Source organism: Annulohypoxylon maeteangense, assembly GCF_022496945.1.
Source record: "Annulohypoxylon maeteangense strain CBS 123835 unplaced genomic scaffold GGS22scaffold_15, whole genome shotgun sequence".
Taxonomy (NCBI): Eukaryota; Fungi; Ascomycota; class Sordariomycetes; order Xylariales; family Hypoxylaceae; genus Annulohypoxylon; species Annulohypoxylon maeteangense.
In genome coordinates, this window is record NW_025953262.1 from 743,807 (window position 1) to 766,729 (window position 22,923).

A 22,923-nucleotide genomic window follows, 5' to 3' on the forward strand; every position below is an offset into this window, starting at 1 on the left:
TGTGGGGGTGGGGTTAGGTGACAAGGCATCACCTGGCAGATCCGGAAGCCTGCAGAATTAGGTCATTCTAGTCGGATACAGGGTAAGGATATCTTTGCGGGGTAACAAGCAATTGGTAACTCCTTTTTCTTTTCCTTTCTTATCCCTCTTCCGCCTATGTGTGTTACTGCAATTCATGGAAAATTGAAAAATCGTGGCTATTCACATCGGTAAAGATCTGGCCATCGCGGATTTAGATTTCCTAATTGGTAGTGCGTACCCTGGCGGACATTATTTTTTTTATCCCCGATTCCTAGCTCAATCCGTTCGACCATGCTTGATAATCGGTTTACTCGGCGACACTCTTTGGACAGGAAGAGATTTGCGAGCCTCCCGAACTAGGAATTAACCTAGCGCCAGTCATCGTTGATCTGGGTTATCGTGTTCGTATTACTTCCAGGCTATTGTATGGCCTCTCTCGGACTCGGCTGTGTAGCTTACCAAAGACCTTTCGAATGGTTAGGCATGTAGGTAGGTATTCATTCATATGAAACTTTGGCTGCACCCTTGAATGATGCTGTGGAAGCTGTAACTATCACTTACAAGAAGATATTTTCTAGAACGGCGTATTGGGCGTAGCATTCGAATTAGCCTTCTCCGGTTTAGTTCAAGGGTGTTTTCAGAATAGCTTCCAAGAATTCGAAAGTGCAACATTGTTGCTTCCGAGGGTGCCATCGTGAATGACACAAACTCACAGTTCTCCTATTCATGTATCACAGTGCCTTCCGTATCGGATCGATTTAAATCAGCCATGATATTATACGAAGATGACGAAGGTTTCTGAAGTATGCCCTCTACTGCCTGGTTGAGACTAGCAGCCGATGTGATATTAATCTCGGCGCCGAATTTCGACTAAAAATTTCCTACATAAACTAACCCTTAGAGCCCTTCGTAGCTCTAATGAGGTGTTTAATAGCACATCATACAGATAACCGCCACCCCGAGTGTGCTCCAACCTTTTTCTTTTCGTGTAACTGATCATGTATTGAATATTTATTCGCCAATTTTAAAATCGAACCCAGATTGGAGGCTGTAAGCTGTGAAGCTGTGATTATGGAATTCAACAATAAAATCCATATCGCATTGATTATTTTGGGAAATCCAGCCAGACGGATGAGGGAGATTTTTTGTCACAGAGAATTTCCGGTCGTAGATATCAAATTCAGCAAAAGGAGTAATTGGTTTGAATGAGGTTGGCAGTTCCCCGAATTGATATGCTTCGCTGAACCCTATAGAGTCGCGGTAACATGGCATTCCTCTTAGTATCTTGAATTGAGGAATACCGTGTTCTTGCCGGTGTCGAGCTGTCCACGGACTTGAGGTTTCGAACGTCGTCATGTTTCTGTCATCATCAAATTCGTAGATCATTCGCCTATGAGTCGTTTCTGAATGAGATTTATCAGTGTATCCGGAGGCTATAAAAAACTTTCCGTTACATGCTGGGTGAAATATGACGCGAAGGTTAGATTTCCAAGATACCATGGACTCATTAGTGAGGTTACGATAGCTAATCAAGGGAGCAGTTGATAATTTCCAGAATGTTCTGCGAAACCCCCCCAGGATGATGTCTCCATTAAAGAGAATTATAGCGATGCGAGATCCTTTAGTTGAAACATCTCTAATAGATCCAGGTAGTTTCCTTTCTAAACGAATGTCCGTGCTGGCGCTGAAATCCCATACGATCCTATTGAATTTATTAAATGAGACCTAAATTGAAAACATATTTGAATGTAAGATCTTACAAGCGGCGGTCCATGGAGGCTACTACGAGCCTATCCCCGAGGGCTCGGAGCTCGTATCTCCGGTGAACAAGAGGACCGTATGGCGTAGTAAAAACCCTTCGTGTCCGCGACCACAGGTTGTCCACACAAATGATTCGTGGCCAAGGACGCCACGCTATCCTGCCATTAGAATATAAAGCATCTCTGCACGTAAAAGAATCTGGTTCGCGATCAAACTGGCGACCAAATTGCGCATAGGCAGCAGACATGTCCTCATAGTGGCTATGGAAGTCGGGATCGAGTTTAAAATACGATTCGTATTTCCAAGAAAACGGTTTCTCAAGACTTGATTGAAAGTATCGTCCTGGCATGCGTCCTATTTTGTGAAGGGCATTTAGACATTCTTTTGGGTCTAACGGAGTGTCCCTCGACGCCTGGTGTACTGACGGGCAGAACATATATGTGGCATTGTTTAAGACAGATATGGAAAGAAACTTGGCTCGCCATGGTTTAGATACAGCAAGACAAGTTACGAAATCGCGCAAAGGTAAGAAATCCGCGATTTGTAACACAAGCTCAATTGGTAGCTCGCTTATGATGTCTACGTTGACGCTCGAAAGAAGAATTTTCATAAAGCGGTATTCCTCTTTGGCGAGAGGGTTGCCCGAAACAAACTGGCGGATTTTTGAGAGTCGGCTGTAGTAGTCGATGTCCCCTACCACATCGAGAGGCAAGTCTTTAGAATCCATGATCTCGTGAAATTTATTTGTCAATTAGGTACGCAAGTTCGTCATTCGAACATCCTGAATGATGGTAGTCCTATTTTCATCTTAGCCCATCTGCGCTTCTAATAACAAAGTTGAATTTCATAACTCTCAATAAGACCGAATAATTGGGGCGTAGTACCCGCTTCACGCCTTTTTCTCTTAGAGCTTCATTGTTATTTAGGAGTGCTGAAAGTTTATAAAAATATGAGAAAACACTATTAAGAACATTAAGAACATTAAGAAAACAGATTTGATAACTTTAGACGGTAAATATGACGAGGCAGTGCAAATGGAGGTGCAGCAAGCACCATGCGAATATTTGTGGTAGGGCTCAGACAGAGGAAAGAAATAAAGCTTCTAAGGATGTTTTCCATACCGCTTCAATACATTAGGGCATGAACATCATGGATGTGTTGCCTTTGGTGGAAATCTAATCTTAACATCTAGTAGATGGGCGTGGTGCGTAAGTTAGAGGCGACCGACGATATACTCTAAAATTGATGAGATATAGTCGTGTTTGATTCGTCAGGTAGTAGCGTCATGGGTCAGATGGGGAAAACGGGAAAGACACGTAAGATGCTTGAATTTCTTGGAAGCAAAATGCGGACCTCGACGGATTTTAAGAATCAATTGGAACACCGCCACTTCAATGTGTGGCATTTGTGCTATTTGTGGCTGACATCGTCATTCTTTTAGGTATTGCCTACGAAGTATGGTCCACTTTTAGGAGGGAGGAAGGACCCCTCCAAGATGCAAGATGGTAGGGTACCTAGGGCATCTTAGTTGTTTGATATCCATATATAGCATGTACGCAAAGTACATGCTTAACTCGCTACCTTGAGGAAGTAGGAATCTGCGACGGCTCACGGCATATCTCATACTAATTCAAGCTGCACTGGTGACTACCTATTATAACTTACGTGTAGATTAGACTTCACAGAGAGTTAAATCTTGAGCTAGCGGGTTAGTCTACTTTCATTCATCTGCAACCCTTTAACAACCCTTTTCCTTTCAAATTCTCTAAATTTTACTACGTACCAAGGCATGTCATACCGCCCTCGACATCACATCCTTTTCAAATATTAACGGACTGACACCATCTTTTTTTAATTAGTGATCTTACCGATATTCGAGGCATCTCTTCCTCCTTTCTACGATCTTTCGCTTTCGTCGAGTCAATACTTTTCCTGGTCCATCTACTTTACCTACCTTAAATATAGAAGACACGAGATAAGACCCCTCAGTCGTCATGGCTGGCCCCGCCTCTCCAAATGAAGGCCCTACGTTCGAACCACCGCAACTCCCACCTGGATGGATAGCACAGTGGGATGGCGCGAGCAAGAAGTATTACTACGTCCAGCTCTCGACGGGAGTGTCTCAATGGGAAACCCCGACGCAGGCTGCACCGGGAAACACGCCTGCCCAAACAAATGAACACCCGTACGGCATCCCTGGACGGCAAGAAGTTATCACCCATCCCGATGGTACACAAACGGTCAAGCACCCCGACGGTCGGATGGAGCCCATCTTACCGGCCGAGGATAATAGAGGACTTGATGGACCGTCTGGTGAAAGGGGGTTTGGTGTACGTCTATTAGTCTTCTGATAGAAACAGCATTCTAGAGTATAATGCGCTAACTTAACATCCAACTATAGAGCTTTGCAGCTAATTCGTTATTGAGCCAATTCTCCGGTAGCCACGGAAAGCCTCAGGCCACCAACGGGCACAGCTCAGGTGGTATTGGTGGCCTTGCTGGTCAATTAATTGGTGGTCTCGGTGGAAGTCACAGCAGCAGTGGCCATAGTGCTTCGTCTGGTACCTCGTCTGGTGCGCATGGCGGAGGTACTGGTCAGCTTGTTGGCCAACTTGCCTCAAATCTATTCTCTTCCGGTCATAAGCCCCAGCAACCCCAGAATTACCATAGTGGGCAATCTAGCCAAACTCCGCATTCCTCAGGCTTAGCTGGCTCCGTGATGGGAGGAGTTGCGAGTATGTTTGGGGGGAGTCATGGAAGCCAACCGGTATGATACTTTCAACGACGATACTGAAATAGAATCTTCTAACTAACGTAACTTAACACGCTAGAACTACGGATATTCAAATCAAGGCCAGACAAGCGGGTACACTGGCCATGCGCCTCCAACATCCTACCAGCCACCGAATGCTTCGACGCCATCCTACAGCTCCCCGCCTCACCAGCAAGGCTCGCCCTCCTATAATCCATCATCTACTCAACACGTGACACCGCAGTACCCTCCTCCGCCCGGTCAGCATACCGCAACTTCGTACCCTCCTCCCCCTAATCAGCTGGGAGGGCACCAGAACCCAACCTACAATAGTTCTCCTCCCGGTCAGCAACATCACAATCCACCCTACAGTAGCGGTCCGCCTGCGGGACAGCACTCTACCTACGGGCACAGCCCAGGCCCTCAGGGACATGCCTATTGTAGGTGATATTTCCTGGTATAAAGTTTCTGTATTCGCTAATAGAGCACCCAGCGCAACAACAGCAATACGCATCGCCACCACCACCAAATCAGTCTCAATATAGCGGCCAGCAGTATCCACCACCTCCCTCTACGTTTAGCACTCATAGCACCCAGCAGTATAATATGCCCCCACCACCATCATCAGGCTCCCACAGCTACTCTGGACAACCTTCCTATGCTGCCGGGCCACCGGTTCCTTCGGCGACACACCCTCACCATAGTCAATCAGGGGGGTACCCAGGCAATTGGTAGCAGGCCAACCTTAAAGGGTGCTGGTGCCGTTGGCGAACTTTAAGCAGACGTATTTATAGACCGCGGAGTTCATGTTCTTTCGGTTTCTAGCATTTCCGCTATATTCACTTTTGCTAAGAGAAAATCGACTTGGGCTATGTCTCCTGATGGGTTTAAAGCATAGATTGAGTCATGGATAAAATGAAGACAATGCTGCGGTTACGCTTCCGTCCAGAGTTGTGTGGAATGCTTTGATGAGCGAGGATTACGAGATATGATAGCTGGGATTCGATGGTACTCTCGTTTGGATCTAGGGAGGCAAATATAGGAAGCAGTGACGAAAGCGTGTCTACCATTTCACTGAATCTTCTTCTCAGGGGTTGCTTCTGCTCCTAAGTTATAAATCCACATTGAGATATATCGTGCGATAAACCAGGATGTGACGGCTACTGCGGTAATGTAGCCCACAGTTGGCAATAACGAACGGGGCAGTACGCCAAGAAGAAAGGGGTCGAGGATGATATCCACATGGACTGGCGGAACGTGTCTCATCAGCGTCTTATTTAGCGTGAAGTAATCTGCCGCCGCTAGAATCTGGAGAAAGAGAACCGAAGCTTCTCTCTCGGAGTTTGAAATCCGGAGGTTTTCTTCTGGCTTAGATTGAGACCCATGATTACCCCCAAGCGACTGGCGAGCCCATGAATATTCTGAAAGCTCAGATATTAGTTCGGGAGTCTCGAAGACGGTTTGCAGCTCATAAGTGGTGATTTTGAATTGGGTAGGTTGCTATATTTAAGTTAGCTCTCTTAACCCAAATGGATATAAAAACATTGTTAGACCATAGGAAACTAACAGTTGCAGCCCAACACACTCTCACTTCATAACGTTGACCTTCAGTGAGTTCATCAAGGATAAGCCAAGTAGCTTTGCCGTTAGGTGATGAAATATTGGGAAATTGGGACTCAAGATGTGTTCGTATTGACCAATTGATAGGGGTGAGGATATCGACATGCAAGTCTTCAAGGGTTGGATGTGCCGAAGGGATATTGGCGGCTGGTGGACCGGTGAAAATGGCCTTTTCGGTATTTGCGAACACAGATGCAATCAGCAAAATTACAGGAGTGAATCGAATTAACATTATGACAATCTAGAAATCCAAGAATTTTATGTATGAATTTCAATTACCAAATTATTAATGAAGATCAGGTTTTTTTTCTTAGGTGATAAAGTATTGGGCAATTGGCACGACGGTGTGTCGTTGTTGCCAAGCTCACTGTGTGGCCTACCATTCAATGTTATAAATTAAACAGTAGTCCCACCCAAGGTCCCTGCATCCTGACGTGGTCCGTGTGCCTTCCCGACTAGCCCGAGTCCCCATCTAGGCAACTTCATGTCAACAAAAGCTCCTACCCAGTCAGGGGATGAATTTTTAATCCGCCCCCACTTGAAGTTTTAGTACTTTTTAGTTATTGGATTTGGGTAAAAACGACTGGGTCCAAAAGCATCAACAGAACTCCTTTCGACTCAATTTCAATTCCTACATTTTTCATTCACTTCACACCTCCTGCTTCGGGACTCTCCTTCTAACCTTGCCTGCACCCGCGATTCCGATTCTTCGTTCTCATCCTCTTGTTTACACTTAATACTGCTTTCGCATTGTATTTGCCTTCAAGATGCGCGAGATCATTAGCATCAACGGTACGTTTATCTCATGTGTCTCAAGGCACGCGTTTTCCTTCACCGCATAATCCATGTCTCGCTCTATAAGCACCTATATTGCCCAACCTTCAAAAACACCATTATACTGACGTATTCCATAGTTGGCCAGGCGGGTTGCCAAATCGCCAATTCCTGCTGGGAGGTAAGTATCCCATATATCTGTATAGGATAGGATGTCGACGTCGCATATATTTATTTAATGCACGACCTGCATCTCTACTATCCCTGTCATCCGAATGACTCGAGTACGAAGCTAATCTTGACATCTCGTAGCTCTACTGTCTCGAGCATGGTATCCAGGTAAGTTGCTTCGATTCATTTCAATAGCAGAGTACGACTGACGAGCTTATCATACAGCCTGATGGATACCTGACTGAAGAGCGCAAGCTCGCTGATCCCGACCAGGGATTCAGCACTTTCTTCTCGGAGACTGGTAAGCATATATGTTATCTATCTGGTAGCCAATGGGTGGTCATCTAATGGTATTCGACAGGTCAGGGCAAGTACGTTCCTCGCACTATTTACTGCGATCTCGAGCCCAACGTCGTCGATGAGGTCCGCACTGGTACCTACCGCAGCCTTTTCCACCCTGAGCAGATGATCACTGGCAAGGAAGATGCCTCGAACAACTATGCCCGTGGCCATTACACCGTGGGCAAGGAGCTCATCGACCAGGTCTTGGACAGAGTGCGACGCGTCGCCGACAGCTGCGCCGGTCTCCAAGGTTTCTTGGTCTTCCACTCCTTCGGCGGTGGCACCGGTTCCGGCTTCGGCGCCTTGTTGATGGAGCGTCTCTCCGTTGACTATGGCAAGAAGAGCAAGCTAGAGTTCTGTGTTTACCCTGCACCTCAGACCGCTACCTCGGTCGTCGAACCGTACAACTCTATCCTTACCACTCACACCACCCTGGAGCATTCCGACTGCTCGTTTATGGTCGACAACGAAGCCATTTACGACATCTGCCGCCGAAATCTTGGCTTGGAGCGCCCTAACTACGAGAACCTCAACCGTTTGATCGCACAAGGTATGTAGGGAACGAAGCAATATGCATTTGCTAGTGGCTAATATTATCCAGTTGTGTCCTCCATCACCGCTTCTCTCCGATTCGACGGTTCTCTCAATGTCGACCTCAACGAGTTCCAGACGAACCTGGTGCCGTACCCTCGTATCCATTTCCCCCTTGTCGCCTACGCGCCAGTTATTTCGGCTGCTAAGGCTGCTCACGAGGCCAACTCGGTTCAAGAGATGACCATGTCCTGCTTCGAGCCATACAACCAGATGGTCAAGTGCGATCCCCGTCACGGCAAGTACATGGCCACATGCCTGTTGTACCGAGGTGATGTTGTCCCCAAGGACGCCCACGCGGCTGTCGCCACCCTCAAGACTAAGCGCACGATCCAATTCGTCGACTGGTGCCCAACAGGCTTCAAGCTTGGTATCTGCTTCCAGGCTCCCCAGTTCGTTCCTAACGGTGACTTGGCCAAGGTCAACCGTGCCGTCTGCATGCTGTCCAATACGACAGCTATTGCTGAGGCTTGGTCTGCGTTGTCTACCAAGTTCGATCTGATGTACTCCAAGCGAGCTTTCGTCCACTGGTACGTTGGTGAAGGTATGGAGGAAGGTGAATTCTCGGAGGCACGCGAGGATTTGGCTGCGTTAGAGCGCGACTACGAGGAGGTTGCCACCGATTCCCTAGAGGGAGACGGAGATGTTGAGGCTGAGTACTAAGTCTCAGGTCACTCGTGCTACGTGTCACCGCCAGAGGCATTTAATACTTTCGCACCCATAATAGGATGCGATTCAGACGTACCGTGATAGCACCCTGTTTATACTAAAGACGAATCGAGATGTATCAGTTGTGCTAAAGTTTCCGGGTAACGTGGGCTTGTCCGTTGGGACTAATGGAGAGACAGCAGGGGACTTTTTTGATTCTACTGTGACTGAGCCTGGTAGCAAGATTAGTATACGCATTGTACATCCGTCCTACAACTTTTAATAGCACGAGTTTCTCTGGTGTCGTCCCCAAATGGGTTGTCTCGACAGAAAGGACGTTAAAAGATACTTAATAAGTTCCCGTCGTAGTTTGATTATCCTTCCTGCAGTTTCGTTTTCGTGTCGCTTGGTATCGCTTGACAATTTGTATGCAGTGTGACAGAGTTTTCGACCAATGGTTGAAATGTAGAGTACCAATCTCACTCTATTCGATAACTACCTTAGACGCTATGCGCGGTTGAACCCGCTGTCGACCAATTGTGGCTTCGTTCTCGAATGCAGCTCGCAGAGATGTGCATGGCTACCTGTCCCCTAAAATGACGATTCCAAATCGGGATGCCGCGGCACTCGTGAGAGGAAAAAGAGCGCCTTTGAGCAGCTTGACTCATCGAGAAACGTTCGTTCTTTTTCTATCTGTCTCCAAATTTTAATAGAGGAGATATTTATTACGGGTCACATGTTTATCTAGCTGCCTTCCGACAGGACAAAACAAGGTGCACTAACATGCTAGAAGGCATATGAGTGTCAAATGGACGTCGGGAAGAAATATTAATAATGATAATCGTTTAAAATAGAGGGTCTTTGCATACATAATGTATGTAGTATGTACGGAATACATAATATATGTATATGTATATGTGTACCGGGAGCCCGGAGCTTGAAAGTTAAGAGGTTCTTGGGGAGCTGGAAAAGTGGCACCGTCTACGTAAACTTGCGGTAGACAACCTAGCTGCCTTGGTAGCTTAAGGTAGGGGCAGTTTGGGGCAGTAGGAGCAGTAGGAGCAGTAGGGGCAGCAAGTAGGGGGAGGAATTCAAGGTTACCCTGTCAAACCTAGAATACTTAGGTACCTATCGTTACCTCTAGGCTCTAGGCTCATTACTCCAGCCTCCTGCCGAAAGTGAAAGTAAAGTTGGAGACTCCAACACCAAAACATTCTCTCCCACACCTGGCACTTAACGGAATACCTTATTCTACCTTTCGCAATACACGACCTGAACCTTTGTAACCGTATTTTGTTGCCGAAGCTCCAAAGTAGCCCCGTGTATTATTGGCAGTTAAGAATTCTATCCGTCTTAACGCATTGTCAATTGAACTCTTTTTTTTTGGTCTGCATCCGAAACATAACCCCGAAATCTTTCGCCCTCGCCCGCCGAGCTCTGTCTTAAATTGAAGCCTGGTGAGCTCGGCTGCGCAATAATGTCTGCCGAATCCAGCGTTGACGCCGGTAAGCTATGATAACTCTCTATCTAAATAACATCACCATATATCTATATGTCTATATATATCATCGAGACCTTTATTAGCTCTCCATATACATCATCGATAGCATCAGCTAACCCCCTCTTTCTGCAGCTGCGCCGACGCTCATCCTCAGCCCCGAAGAGAAGCGAGTATATGGGCAACTATTTCACGAAGCTGACATCGAAGGTGCGGGTATCGTAACGGGTGATGTGGCAGTAAAGTTTTTCGAGAAAACCCGACTTGACTCACGTATTCTTGGTGAGGTAAGTCAAGCCGATGATTTCCTCACGCTCACGCTAGGGGATGACAAAACAAACATGGAAAGTTGAAGTTGCTGATTAATCTACCTCGTCGGCAGATCTGGCAAGTAGCGGACAATGAGAACCGAGGCTTTTTGACACCTGTTGGCTTTGGACTCGTCTTGCGGCTCATCGGCCATGCCCAAGCTGGACGCGAACCAACTCCTGAACTGGCCATGCAGCAGGGTCCTTTGCCGCGATTCGATGGGATCAATATCAGCGCCGCCCCCGTACCGCCGCCGCCGGCTCATCCACCGCTACAGGCACAAGGAACTGGTAGCGGGCCCATACGAATACCGCCTTTGTCGCCTGAGAAGGTCGTTCAATATGCTACCGTCTTCGAGAAGCAGAGTCTACTGCCAGGCGGCATACTACCCGGCGACCAAGCAAAGAGCATATTCGAGAAATCGGGACTACCTAACGAAGTCTTAGGACGCATCTGGCAGCTTGCCGATACGGAGCAGAGGGGCGCCCTTGTTGCAACCGAATTCGTCATTGCCATGCATCTTCTTAGTTCTATGAAAGCTGGTGCTTTGAGAGGCTTACCGAATATTCTCCCTGCTGCGCTTTACGAAGCTGCTACACGACGCACCCCTGCACCGAGGCAGAGCCCAACGACTACAGGTCCGCCTATATCTGCTATACCGCGACAGCTGAGTGGACAAGCTCAAATGCGAACGACCAGTCCACTAGGAAGACCGCCGCTGGGCCCCCCTCCCCCAGGCGTACCGGCTCAGGTGACTGGGGGTGACTGGCTTGTCACGCCAGCCGAAAAATCAAGATTCGATCAGCTTTATACCGAATTGGATAAACCAAATAAGGGATTCATCACAGGCGAGGAGGCAGTCCCTTTCCTAAGCAGGTCCGGCCTGCCCGAAGATGCCTTAGCCCAAATTTGGGATCTAGCAGACATCAATTCGGAGGGTCGGTTGAACCGGGACACCTTCGCTGTCGCCATGTATCTTATTCGCCAACAGCGAACCAGGCGAGATATTCCTCTACCTACGGTGCTTCCGCCGAACCTTATCCCTCCGTCTTTACGAACTCAATCCCGTGCCCCTATCGGTCCGTCACCATTTGATGTTCCAGCTCCTTCGCCCCCGCCGCAGCCGCCTCAACCTCAACCACAGCCGAAGTCCGCCATTGATGATCTGTTTGGTCTTGACGCATCACCTAGCCCTGCTCCAGCTCAAATTCCGGTATCGACCGGTGGCTCAGCAACGAGAGATCCCTTTGCTAGTGGTCCTCCAGGCTCGCCAATCCGAACGTCTCCCACAGTCAACACATTTAAACCATTTATTCCGTCCTCCTCATTTGGCAAAACTTTGACTTCTCATGATACCGGAGGTTCCGCCGGATCGGGTCAAGCTCAACGCAGCCCCGTGCCCGTTTCCGCATCTACTATGGAAGACCTTCTCGGTGACAACGATCCAGAAATTAGCAAGAAGCTAACTAGCGAGACTGCCGAATTAGCAAACTTGTCTAACCAGGTGGGATCTTTATCGAAGCAGATGCAACAAGTTCAAGGACAGCGCGGCTCCACTCAAAATGAGATCAACCAGGCTAGCGAGCAAAAGAAGAACTTCGAACAGCGATTATCTCAACTACGCGCCTTGTATGAGAAGGAGGCTCAAGATGTTCGATCCCTAGAAGAGCAGCTTAGGAACATACGCGAAGAGACGAAGAAGCTTACTAACGAATTGATAACAATTGATGGCACTTACAAAGACTTGCAGAGCCAACACCACCAAATTTCACAAGCTCTCCAGGCCGATCAGCAAGAGAATGCGACTCTCAAGCAACGTATCAGCTTTGTCAATACCGAGATTGCCCAATTAAAGCCGCAGATCGAGAAGTTAAAGTCAGAAGCTCGACAGCAAAAGGGAATGGTGGCTATCAACAAGAAGCAACTTTCTACGACCGAGGGCGAGCGAGACAAGCTGAAGAACGACGTCGAGGACCTCACAAAGAGCAACGAGGAACTCTCTCGTCAGGTCAACACCGGATCGCCGGTTGCAACCTCTGCTCAGCTAGCGAGCCCAGCACCGTCAACCGCCAGTGCGAACAATCCCTTTTTTAGGCGAACAGGGAGCACGGACATAATGGGTGCGTTTAGTTCACCTCCTCCTGTTAAACCCTATGGCGAAAAGTCGTTTAATGACATATTCGGCGACTTCGGGGGTGACAGCACATCATCGGCCCCAGTGACATCGTTCAAGCACCAAAACACCGGTACTTCTACGGCTAGTATTGGGTCTTTTGCTACCCCAACTAGCTCTACACCAACGGTGAGTCGCCAGGCCACCTTGACTGCCGAACCCCCTGTACCAACTGAACCGCGGCAGCCTAGCCCGAGCTTCGGACCGTTCGGCGAGGCATCCGAGACCCTTGCCCCCTCACGCCAAGTTTCGCCTCCTGTAAGCAGGTCTGGTGAGACCGCCCCAATTCCTTCCGCTTCCACTCCGGCTCCGGCCCCGATGGAGGCAATGTCCACTGGCCAGAGTTTTACATCAAAATCTGATACAAACCAGAAGTGGACACCGCAGAGTGAAGAGAGACCAAAATCCCCTCAGGATGGATCCATTCCTGGGTCATTCCCAGACGAGACACCAACTGCACCTGCTCCGACTACACCATATGGGGGCAATAGGGACAGTGATCTGTTCGGGAACTTGAAGGATAATGGCAACGCAAAGGTAGATTTTGACTCGGCCTTTGCGAGCATGGCCAGCTCTTCAGGCAAGGCCCAAGATAAATCGACCAAGGATACTTCTAATGCATTTTCAACTTTTAACTCGGAGTTCCCTCCTATCTCCGAGCTAGAACGAGACGACGAGTCGGATTCTGCCAGCGAGGGAAACCGATTTGATGATGACTTTGCACCGGCATCCCCAGCCGATAGGAAGACCGAACCCAAGGAAACACAACAGGCTCCGGCTTCTCCCGCGGCATCAAAGGCAAGTGCGGCCGCAACCGACGGCCCAGACATAGCAGCTGCGGGATCGCATACATCCCACCCATCTAAGTATGAAAGTTCCTGGTCTTTGGTACATTCTGCCGATATTCTCTCGTGACGGTGCTAATATCTATACAAGTGACTTATCGGTGTTTCCCGAGCCACCGAAAGCTTCCCCGTCCTTCTCTTCCGCATCTCAGGGTGGAGATTCGTTCGCTCCAACGCCAACAACGGTCACAAACACAGCTCCTAGTGGATCTAAAGCCGCCTTCGACGACCTAGATGACGAATTCGCGGACCTCGAGGATGCTAAAGAAGGTTCAGCGGATGATGAGTTTGCCAACCTGTCTCGATCAAATCTTGATGATTTCAACCCTGTTTTTGATAGTAGCCCGCCACCAAGTCAGCCTAAGAGCGAATCGACGAATGTCTCGAACACGTTTGGAATCGATAGTAGCTATGATTTCGGCACAGTTTCGTCTCCCTCGGGAGCTACGACTAGCGTCGGTCCAGCCACCAACAATGCCAACGCCGGCTCCTTCTCTACCCAAGGCCCTGCTACACAAAACAATCAGGATTGGGATGCCCTTTTCGCTAGCTTAGACTCTCCCAGCGAGGCACCCGCAAAACAGAGCAGTGATGAGAACAAGAGTCCCGTTCAAAGTCATAGCTCAGGTAGACCAAGCACTGTAGGACGAGCACTTAGCGACGAAGGAAAGCACGACGATCCGATTGTAAAGAACCTGACGGGCATGGGTTACTCGAGGACAGATGCGGTGAACGCGCTTGAGAAGTACGATTACAATCTCGAGCGGGTAAGTCGAGTTTTTTCTAGAGTGTAGAGCTAGAGCACTAATCCACCATCTAGGCCGCAAACCACCTAGCTAACCAGTCCTAAATTCAGGTTTAGCATACCACGAAACACATCGAGAGACAAAATGAATGATTCTTTGTTTTGATACGGAAGATACCTCACTTGTATAGGCGCCGAATTGGGGGGAGGGGGATCTTTGGAAGTTTGCCAAAATGAAGCCGAGTTGCGAGATTCAACGAAGGAGTGTCGTGGAGAGGCCTAGCAGGTTGGAAGGGCCAATGATTAATGTATAGTTCTGTATGTAATCCTGTCGTGAATACCTACTGCGCTGCCTTTACTACCTCTAAAAACGAACCGGGTATCTTATTTGTTAAACGTCTACCTACTCAGCGAGAAAAAACTATCTACTTTGTACTCTTACTCAATCACTCTAAATAGCCCATTAGCCCTTAATCAAGCGTTCCTAAAACAAATCCACCCACCTATCTATCAAATAAATATATCACTTAATTCCAATCACCCCCTTCACCGGTCCTCAGACCCCTTAGATATCACCACCGGAGAAAGAAGCGGTTCCCCGCGTACTTGGGCAGGTGGCACCACACCCACAGGCTCGCCGCTACCACTACTACTATTGCTATTTACGTCCCGCATCCCTGGCCCCTTCTCCTCCCCTTCCTCGATCTTCCGGTAGAAAGTGCCGCCCACGTTCTTCGCTCCCCGTCCCGCCCGGAACCGCGTTATTAGCTTCCGCACTGCCCAGATTATTGGCTCCATTAGCGTTGCGTACCGGAACGCCTTCCATGCGGCGCGCCCGAGAGAGACGCCTCGGCTGCGCTTTTTGAGGGGGTCGGTTTGGAGGCGTTCTGGTGATGGGGGCGTTAGTTTTTTGGGTGAGTACGCGGTGGGTAGGTAGGTTGGTTGAGGGATTGTGAGATTGGTAAGAGGATGATATACCTTTTCGGAAGAAATAGTAGAATAGCGCTAGGTAGAGGCATGCCCATAACACGCTAAATACGATGACCAGGGTGACCCAGAGAGGGAGGCGCGATCCGCCGCCGCCACCGCCACCGCCGTAGTAGTGGTAGCCGCCGGATTTGAAGCCGGAGCCTTTGCGGCGGCTACTTTTTATGGCGCGGGGGAGGATCATGATTGTAGGGGTGTTTGAGGTTTGGGGTGTAGGTTGAAGGGTTGAAGGTTTTCTTATGTGCTGTGTTGGTGTTTGGTAGAATTGATGGTGTTGAGTGAGATTTGGATTGTGATGAATTGAGATAATAGAGCTAACTAGTTGTTTTCCAGCAAAAGAGGGGTGGTTGGCGAATTATATCAGTCGTCAATTCAGCCTCGCTGTTCACCCAACCAGATCGCCAGCTGAACGCCTCGCCCGATGTAGGACTTAGGGGCTTTTAGAGTCGGGCGGGACGCTGTGCTACACACACGAAATTAGTGTAAATATTTCGACATTTATGTCAGAGATCAGCTCTCTGTATAGCCTACTTACCTTTTTTTGGGTTACACTTTGAGTTAGGTGGAATCCATTAATATTTTCATCTTACCTATGGAATCATCAGACAAAATCGGCATTCCCTGCTTTATGTAGATCTTTGAGCTGTGTTCTAAAGAAATGGGACTCCAAGCGAAAGCCACTATGATAAGGGTGATCATCCGCAATCGTGTTTAATAATTACCCGTCAGTTCGTATATTCCTTTTCACTAGCATCCCAAGCGATCGACTTATCGCGTATCTTGAGGCCCTCTATCCTGATTTCTATCTTTTTCTAACCTTTATGTTCTAATTTATGCCCATCTCAAATCGAATATCCCTTGATCGCTCCGTACGTAGTCCCCACGAAGGCAGCATGTGTACAAAATGTAATCCACACGCAGAACAGCTTATGCCCATACATTCTACCTTGAAGAGTGGGTCTGGTATCAATCGTCTCCCTTCTCATTATAGAGACATCTGTAAACCCTGCTCGTAATCCTGTACCTTGTCGTTGCTCGCCCCTGTTCTTCTTAAATGTAGTGTCGTCTTTGCTTCCCCCGAAAGTGGAAGCGGTATAGAGAGAGGCTGGCTCCTCGTAGAAAAGCTGCCCGCTTGAGTCTCGTAAGGCTAAGTGTTGCAGCTCGACTTCAGCACTTGCACCTTTCTCTTTCTTTCTTTTCTCTTGAGCCTCTAGTGATAATTAGCATAATTCACTGCACCTTTCCTGCATCCTTCTACTCGCCTTGGTATATCTCTAGTACCGACGTCGCCGGTAGGAGTAGTAGAAGTAAGGGGAGGATTTGGCCAAACCCCCATCCGCTTTCGTCACCCTGAATCGATTGATGGGAGCTGGCATATTTCCCGAGTTTTATAACTGAGATTGTTGCCCATAATAACGCCGAATATATTCTCCAAAGGTCGACGATACGCGACGTCAGAATTTCTATCAAGGTAAAGCTCGGGAGGAGTAAGAACCATATGGAAAATTGGATTATGAGTAAGGGAATATGAGATAGTTTCCGAGGAAACGAATTCATGGAACACGTCGCCCCGGGGTTCGTCTCCGTGTCGACTCGGTGCGCTCCAATGGAAGGAGGTTCCGCTCCGGACATCCGTTCGCTGATGTAGTCGTGAAACCTAAGAAGACCTAATAATGGTGTTTGAATGACTCGAATAAACCAGTCGAGGGGCTTGAATATGTGAGGATAGAACAGTTGCATGTCCCCAAGGTAGGCCCAGATCAATACAATTAACGATAGGATGAGGTCTAAGAGCGAAGATCGGTAATGACTCGTGCCGATGAAGTTGTTCCAGACACATTGAGTAGAAGACCCAAGGTACCAAATATCATCGTCGTCCTCATACACAAGGAACTCGTCATGATCTACAACGAATGCGTTGAAGATAAGCATACCGAAAAGGATATTCATCAGAATTACTCTCCATAACTTCATCGATGGACGTCTGTTGACGTATAGATTAAGAGCATGGAGGGATGCATCATATACTTGAGAGGACATAAACCCAAGCAAGTAGACTATATAGAAATGATACTGGGAAATGGTGCAGTGTTGGATATACCCCACGGTTAGGATCGCAATACCAGTGATTAGTTGTTGGTCGCTGACCAACAAAATAGCTGGCTGGACCTCTCCTAGGGTCCACGGTTTGCTAAAGCGTTTTGTTAACTTCCAGATATACCCTTTTAACAATTCATCGAGTGCATTCGAATTGAAGTTAACGTCGTCCCCATGGAGAGAGAAATATTCAACGGTGATAATTACGAGGCTAGACCAAGCAGAAATCAAGAAAGCGAGAATGACCTATACGGGAATGGGTAAGTACAAGGCTTAGTTGATGGTTGTAAGTCGACGCCGTACCCCAGTTCCAGCCTATGCGAGTTAGTCGGCATCTAGAGAGGAGGGATGAGGCCACCCACGATGTCAGGATCGGCATTAACCGTTACTGCGGCGCAGCTTAGTTTGTTTGCACAGGTCGACATAGCCACTGTTTAAAGCGATAGGTTCTCGCCATTATTCGTTCCATATAGGTTGAAGAGTTGGGAATGTGTAGTTACTCGCGTTATGATTATCTTGCTGGTCGACGACACGACATATTTAATGTTACGATGACGTTGCTAATTCCAGAACAATCAAGACGATTAAGAGGCTGTTTTGTTGCAAAAGTTAACTGAAACTTATGGGTTTATAGTGGACTTCCGGGCTGGGAAAGCTTAAATTATAGCGGTTAGGTATCCACCAAAATTGGGCTTATATCAAGGGTTTTAATTGGACGGATACAATAAGACTCAGCGATGTCAGCTATGAAATATTTCCTAGTGCGATTCAAACTTTTGTCAGTAGGTATTTCTTACCTGGACGGCATCAACATCATCTCAATCATCTGGGAGTGGAAGAGGCATTGTACTGGGCACCTGTAATGGCCCCCAGCCCTGCTCATCTACCAAGATGCTATCATTCTTCTCCTTAGCATATCGGTGATATGCCACGACGCTGTCCCCGCTCGCCGCAATACCAGAATACGAAAGCCATACTTCACCATCCATCGCGTCTAGACCTTCCGTCCCCTCCACGATCGTCCTATTCCAGTGGTAATTCGATGTAACATTCTGTCTAGTATGAAGGCTCTCCGAACCGACAGATATCCCAGTAAAGAAAGGCAGCGTAGATATACCATCTGTCAGCTTGCTTCGATCGACCATACAGAAAACAGAGCCAGGATTCGTCGTTGCTCCGGAGGAGGCTACATCATATGCACTGAAGAGGTTTAAGGGATAAACGTAATGAGATATAACGTTTGAGATCGAGTCTGAGTAACTGCCCGACGTGATCATGGACAGTGATTGATTGAAAGCCAAGTCGGACATGTTCTGTATGTTATAAAACGAGAGGCTCTGCGTCCATACTACGTCGCGCGTGTCGGTCCCTGTTGTGATCGTGGAAGAGATCGTTATATTTCGGCTTGCTGTTAACGCAAAATGAAATGAGGTGTTGGAAATCGTACCATTGTTAGATACCTCTATACCAACGACCGGATGGAAGTCGAAAGAAGGCGGTGTAGTCTCGATACGGAAGTTGTTGCTAGTCTTCTGCTCGGTCGCCTCATCAAGCCAGACGAAGACGGACCCTGAAACCCACCAATTTTCTCCAATGGGGCCTATACCATCTTCCGCAGATGTGTCAAACCCCACCACACGCAATTGGAAAGTGTGCGGTTGTCCGTCTGTAAGTAAGCCAAGCCAAGGGGTGATGTCAACCTCAAATGGAGATAGTTCAAAGGCATCGATGCCGACGATGGGCCGCCACGCACCCGGGTCAACACCGCCGGTGAAGAGGATAGGGAAGGGCCACGAAACGCCAGCAAGCCGGCCGTCAATGAGCACCTGCACTTCGCGAAACGGACTGTATTCATATAGCCAGCCATCGTTGCTGGGGAATGTATGGACGTATTCCGACGGCACGTTCGTGAACCAAAACTCCTCTTCGCCGTTGCCAGAGGCCGTGACCGAAACCACCGCATGTTTTACGTTCCTTGGGAGGGTAAGATTGACCACCCCACTGTCGTCGGGGAGTGAGAATAATGAAGTAGCGTTAGTCGAAGATGATGACGTCGAGATGGGGTAGATATGTTCTGCAGGGTGGAAGCCCGAGATATAACGGTCATCATAGTATAGAGCTTCCATTGTGACATTGAAATGGCCAGTGTATCGATCCCCATCAATCAGGTTTCCAAGATCAAAGATGAGCTTTTGGCTCTGTGTTAATAGTGTGTACCATATAGTCATGTCTTTTTGGAACGACCAATGGATCCCTGATTGAGTCGGCATTGCGGTAGAAGTTCTCCACACTTCAATATCACCAAGCCATAGTGTTGCAAGCCGATCGAATTGCCGTCCACTCGACACTACACTCAGGTTGAAAATAGTAGTGGTGAAATTACAGCCTTCAGGTGGCGTATAGGGTCCCACGTACGGAGCACCGTAACTATTACCAAAATCATGCTCGAATAACACATGGCGACACGCTGGAGCGTCAAGTGTTGACCGGGGAGGAGGTGAGGCCTGGAAGACTTCAAGAGTACTTTGTGAAAGACTACAGCATGACAGAACCAAGGCCACAAAGATGGAACGCATGTTAGCATATACCCCTTTGTTACTTACTCAGAACTATATATGCGTAAGCGAAGGGAAAGAAAGTGTATATATCTAAGTTCTATCCTAGGTTAACTATTAGATATGATAGTGAAGTTCGATACTTAGTTCTAAAGAGGAATGTAGCATCTAATGTGGAGTAATGATAGCATCTTGTCGGTAACTGCCTATAGATCGTAGCCCTAGTTTGAACTAAGGCCAGGATATCATGTTAATTTTGACTTCATCTATAAACAACAATACATAATATCATGTTATCCTATATCGTATAGTTTTATGTGGTTTGAAATGCTTCAAATGGTTTTATAATTCTTAGCTGGTTCAAGCCCGCTTTATACTTCAACTCGGCGATTATCCCTTTCTCACCGTTTCCTGGCATAGCTCTCATCTATCTAGGTAGGGTTTCATAGCTAGGGGGGGCGTCTCGATTAGTCAACTCTATGTTAGATTGAACTAGTCCATCTGCATGCCTCCTAGTGCGCCGTCTATATGCCGTAAATGATATAGTTACAACGGCAATGAAAAGCACAATGATTAGAACGGCCCCAACGATCCATCCAGTTGTCAAAGTGGTGGTCGTTTTGGTGAAATCGTCTGAACCGCTTTCATAATCGCGCGTGGGAACCTGACCGGCCGTGAGGGGGGGCGAGTCGTCTTGAGGAAAGATGATCACCGAAGGCGTCGTTGGAGAGCGTTCGTCTGGAGGTGGCATGATGACTGTAATCAGGTGGAAGTTCCGTATCCAAATTATAAGAGATGCTTTAATATGAACAGGATTTGGGGCACTATTGGTAAAGGCTTACTAGAACTCAGACAGAAACAAGGCGTGCTTCTATTATAAGACGAAGTCCTTGAAATGTTTGAACTTCTACGACGCACTTCTCTTATACATAGCTAGGTATGAATTGTATAAAGTTTGACATGTCTCTGACACCCCTGACGTAGAATATTTCTATGGATGTCATCAAAACCATGCCTCCTATCACTAGGTAGGTACCTAGTAGACAAGCCAAATATAGTATCGAATGGATGCATCGTCCAGCAGCCTACCTGCTAGGTGCTTTCAGGAATGAATCAAGATAAATGATGATAGACTTTTGTGGCATCCAAACTATTTTACTAAGTCTGAGTATAATCCTAGAAACAACTATTTTTAGTGTGACATGAAATGAATGGAAGAAGTGTAGTGATGCTCGATTAAGCAAGATAGTATACCTGACACGTACCGGGTAGGATCTAATACACTTGGCCCAATATTCTCCAGACGTCCACGGGTATGTTCCGTTTTTACTAACCAGTATTACCATTATGAACAATGTAAAGCTGTCTAGATGGTTTACACATTCTGCACATCTTGATTGACCTTACTCAAAATTTAACAATCATTAGCTGTACGTCCCATGAAACACAGTGATCAGATATTGCAAACAAATTTTCGTTGCCAGGCGAAGCCGTACAAGAGTTATTTTACGGCAAGGTTGCACATTATGGAATGTCGCATATTTGATTAGATATTGCAAGTTCATTATTGAAGCAAGGAGGCTTTGTTGAAAGCGAATCTAATTGTTGAGCCCTTAACCCAGCGGCTATGCCAAGTCGGAATGTCCTAGGGCATACTCCAATCGTGAAAACGTTCTCTAACACAACGTTGCTAATACCAATCTAAGAATATAACTGAGATATGAATTTTGAAGTTACCTAACGTGAAGGTGCGGACATTAGCAGATACTCTCGCAAAGCTTCCAAATAGTGAGGATAGAAACAAGTATCAGATAGCGGTTGGACATAAATGATTCCACATGAAATTCAGAACAGGTCTGTGAATTATGTGCTCTCATCATATAGAGGGTAAAAAGAGTAAAATAACCATAAACGTACCATGATCAAGAACCCCCCAATAGATGCTTTTCCCTTTAAAGCTTTCGCTTTTTTGAGGTAGAAGTGAAGAATGAGTCCATTGTCCGCTGTCGCGAATCAAACTTGGCACTTCCAATGCCACCTCTTGTCTTTTTCAGACCACTGAGATGCTCAAGATCGTTTGTAAGCTCAATAGTCAGGTGCAATGGCTTTCCACGTGAATTTGTAGAGGGAGCGGCATCGTCAGAGACTGTTGAACTAGCAACAGGTACAGCCTTGTTCGGGCTACCTGAAGATGTCAAGTCTTTACCCAATTGCAGCTTGGCCTGAAGTACGCCAGTGTTGCTCCATGCCACGGACTCCGATAGACCATCTTGGCCTCCACTATGGGGTGCAGAGGGAGCTGGCTTCGGAGCAAACCGTTCAAGCAATACCTTCAAAAGGACGCCAAGGATAATACCATGTGCCACTATCAAGACAGTGATATTTCCAGACGCATCAGTGTCGGTAATTGGGACCAGATGGGAGTCCACGAACCGATGAGCTCTGACTCTCATCGACTCATGTGATTCCGAATCAGACTGGATTTGATCATTATGACCTCTCCCTGTCTTCACGCCATATTTCTTGCCCTCAGATGATCCATAGTCTTTCTCTCGTAACTCGGGTAGCCGGGAGACTTCCACAGCTGTTCGAGACTCCGAGGTATCGTCACTAGAGGGACATTGGGTTTCAAGCAGGGCTTCGGCAACGGCTTCGGCTGTCTGATAGGCTCTTTGGAGGTTTGAAGTAAATATGTACTTGATTGGACCTATGGTCTCCTGGCGTTTCGCAAGATGCGCACCCAATCTTTTGGTTTGGAGGACACCATGGTTCGTGAGAGGAGAATCTCTAGAACCTGCACTTAGAAAAGATTAGTACTCGTCAGATATGATATGTCTGTGAAAGACTCGCTCACTAAAGACCAGCTACATTGTCAACAGACTCGCCATGTCTGACGAGCAAAATGCGCATTGCGGCACATCATTTTTCAGAACGAACGAGAAAGATGTGGGAAATGTCTAAGTTAAGAAATTAGAGCTTTGAGAATTTGCAAAGTCTTTTTGTACAGATTAGTGGAGCTATGGTGGGGCATTGG

The 22,923-nt window shown here is 47.4% G+C and overlaps 9 protein-coding genes across 9 annotated transcripts; 3 read left to right on the top strand and 6 right to left on the bottom strand.

Moving 5' to 3' along the window:
* Window positions 1-1,032: 1,032 nt before the first annotated feature.
* On the bottom strand, window positions 1,033-2,509 carry GGS22DRAFT_181123 (uncharacterized protein; the record flags this gene model as incomplete). The annotated part of the gene is made up of 2 exons (XM_047963839.1): window positions 1,033-1,723; window positions 1,782-2,509. 2 exons carry the CDS (start codon window positions 2,507-2,509, stop codon window positions 1,033-1,035), a joined length of 1,419 nt encoding a protein of 472 aa, XP_047816437.1.
* Window positions 2,510-3,677: 1,168 nt separating this feature from the next.
* On the top strand, window positions 3,678-5,437 carry GGS22DRAFT_46823 (uncharacterized protein). The gene is made up of 4 exons (XM_047967158.1): window positions 3,678-4,112; window positions 4,184-4,549; window positions 4,614-4,974; window positions 5,028-5,437. The coding sequence occupies exons 1-4, from the start codon at window positions 3,777-3,779 to the stop codon at window positions 5,267-5,269; spliced, it is 1,305 nt and encodes a 434-aa protein (XP_047816438.1). The 5' UTR covers window positions 3,678-3,776; the 3' UTR covers window positions 5,270-5,437.
* On the bottom strand, window positions 5,294-6,494 carry GGS22DRAFT_46866 (uncharacterized protein). Its single transcript, XM_047967159.1, has 2 exons — window positions 6,102-6,494; window positions 5,294-6,034 (listed from the first exon to the last, which is right to left on the bottom strand). The coding sequence occupies exons 1-2, from the start codon at window positions 6,384-6,386 to the stop codon at window positions 5,606-5,608; spliced, it is 714 nt and encodes a 237-aa protein (XP_047816439.1). The 5' UTR covers window positions 6,387-6,494; the 3' UTR covers window positions 5,294-5,605.
* A 122-nt stretch (window positions 6,495-6,616) lies between these two features.
* On the top strand, window positions 6,617-9,048 carry GGS22DRAFT_169851 (tubulin alpha-B chain). Its single transcript, XM_047962384.1, has 6 exons — window positions 6,617-6,946; window positions 7,069-7,109; window positions 7,241-7,267; window positions 7,325-7,400; window positions 7,461-7,991; window positions 8,043-9,048. Exons 1-6 carry the CDS (start codon window positions 6,922-6,924, stop codon window positions 8,693-8,695), a joined length of 1,353 nt encoding a protein of 450 aa, XP_047816440.1. The 5' UTR covers window positions 6,617-6,921; the 3' UTR covers window positions 8,696-9,048.
* A 1,014-nt stretch (window positions 9,049-10,062) lies between these two features.
* On the top strand, window positions 10,063-14,604 carry GGS22DRAFT_46888 (uncharacterized protein). The gene is made up of 4 exons (XM_047967160.1): window positions 10,063-10,185; window positions 10,314-10,465; window positions 10,561-13,526; window positions 13,597-14,604. Exons 1-4 carry the CDS (start codon window positions 10,158-10,160, stop codon window positions 14,297-14,299), a joined length of 3,849 nt encoding a protein of 1,282 aa, XP_047816441.1. The 5' UTR covers window positions 10,063-10,157; the 3' UTR covers window positions 14,300-14,604.
* Window positions 14,388-15,619, bottom strand: GGS22DRAFT_169864 (uncharacterized protein). Its single transcript, XM_047962385.1, has 2 exons — window positions 15,229-15,619; window positions 14,388-15,137 (listed from the first exon to the last, which is right to left on the bottom strand). Exons 1-2 carry the CDS (start codon window positions 15,419-15,421, stop codon window positions 14,797-14,799), a joined length of 534 nt encoding a protein of 177 aa, XP_047816442.1. The 5' UTR covers window positions 15,422-15,619; the 3' UTR covers window positions 14,388-14,796.
* An 872-nt stretch (window positions 15,620-16,491) lies between these two features.
* GGS22DRAFT_195829 (uncharacterized protein) lies at window positions 16,492-17,928 on the bottom strand (the record flags this gene model as incomplete). Its single annotated transcript, XM_047965727.1, has 3 exons — window positions 17,697-17,928; window positions 17,638-17,649; window positions 16,492-17,580 (listed from the first exon to the last, which is right to left on the bottom strand). Exons 1-3 carry the CDS (start codon window positions 17,757-17,759, stop codon window positions 16,492-16,494), a joined length of 1,164 nt encoding a protein of 387 aa, XP_047816443.1. The 5' UTR covers window positions 17,760-17,928.
* On the bottom strand, window positions 17,929-20,031 carry GGS22DRAFT_46922 (uncharacterized protein). Its single transcript, XM_047967161.1, has 2 exons — window positions 18,132-20,031; window positions 17,929-18,064 (listed from the first exon to the last, which is right to left on the bottom strand). Exon 1 carries the CDS (start codon window positions 19,908-19,910, stop codon window positions 18,153-18,155), a length of 1,758 nt encoding a protein of 585 aa, XP_047816444.1. The 5' UTR covers window positions 19,911-20,031; the 3' UTR covers window positions 17,929-18,064; window positions 18,132-18,152.
* Window positions 20,032-21,450: 1,419 nt separating this feature from the next.
* GGS22DRAFT_46938 (phosphoglycerate mutase-like protein) lies at window positions 21,451-22,838 on the bottom strand. The gene is made up of 2 exons (XM_047967162.1): window positions 22,744-22,838; window positions 21,451-22,688 (listed from the first exon to the last, which is right to left on the bottom strand). The coding sequence occupies exons 1-2, from the start codon at window positions 22,797-22,799 to the stop codon at window positions 21,842-21,844; spliced, it is 903 nt and encodes a 300-aa protein (XP_047816445.1). The 5' UTR covers window positions 22,800-22,838; the 3' UTR covers window positions 21,451-21,841.
* Window positions 22,839-22,923: the final 85 nt, after the last annotated feature.

Coding starts and splice junctions, on each gene's coding strand:
- GGS22DRAFT_46823 (XM_047967158.1), top strand. CDS start 3,777: ATGGCTGGCCCCGCCTCTCCAAATGAAGGCCCTACGTTCGAACCACCG. Junction 4,113..4,183: donor CTGGTGAAAGGGGGTTTGGT/GTACGTCTATTA, acceptor ATCCAACTATAG/AGCTTTGCAGCTAATTCGTT. Junction 4,975..5,027: donor CCCTCAGGGACATGCCTATT/GTAGGTGATATT, acceptor TAGAGCACCCAG/CGCAACAACAGCAATACGCA.
- GGS22DRAFT_46866 (XM_047967159.1), bottom strand. CDS start 6,386: ATGTTAATTCGATTCACTCCTGTAATTTTGCTGATTGCATCTGTGTTC. Junction 6,035..6,101: donor GAGTGTGTTGGGCTGCAACT/GTTAGTTTCCTA, acceptor ACTTAAATATAG/CAACCTACCCAATTCAAAAT.
- GGS22DRAFT_169851 (XM_047962384.1), top strand. CDS start 6,922: ATGCGCGAGATCATTAGCATCAACG. Junction 7,268..7,324: donor GTCTCGAGCATGGTATCCAG/GTAAGTTGCTTC, acceptor CTTATCATACAG/CCTGATGGATACCTGACTGA. Junction 7,401..7,460: donor CACTTTCTTCTCGGAGACTG/GTAAGCATATAT, acceptor GGTATTCGACAG/GTCAGGGCAAGTACGTTCCT.
- GGS22DRAFT_46888 (XM_047967160.1), top strand. CDS start 10,158: ATGTCTGCCGAATCCAGCGTTGACGCCG. Junction 10,186..10,313: donor CGAATCCAGCGTTGACGCCG/GTAAGCTATGAT, acceptor CTCTTTCTGCAG/CTGCGCCGACGCTCATCCTC. Junction 13,527..13,596: donor CATACATCCCACCCATCTAA/GTATGAAAGTTC, acceptor TATCTATACAAG/TGACTTATCGGTGTTTCCCG.
- GGS22DRAFT_169864 (XM_047962385.1), bottom strand. CDS start 15,421: ATGATCCTCCCCCGCGCCATAAAAAGTAGCCGCCGCAAAGGCTCCGGC. Junction 15,138..15,228: donor CTACTATTTCTTCCGAAAAG/GTATATCATCCT, acceptor CCCCATCACCAG/AACGCCTCCAAACCGACCCC.
- GGS22DRAFT_46922 (XM_047967161.1), bottom strand. CDS start 19,910: ATGCGTTCCATCTTTGTGGCCTTGGTTCTGTCATGCTGTAGTCTTTCA.
- GGS22DRAFT_46938 (XM_047967162.1), bottom strand. CDS start 22,799: ATGCGCATTTTGCTCGTCAGACATGGCGAGTCTGTTGACAATGTAGCT. Junction 22,689..22,743: donor GACAATGTAGCTGGTCTTTA/GTGAGCGAGTCT, acceptor ATCTTTTCTAAG/TGCAGGTTCTAGAGATTCTC.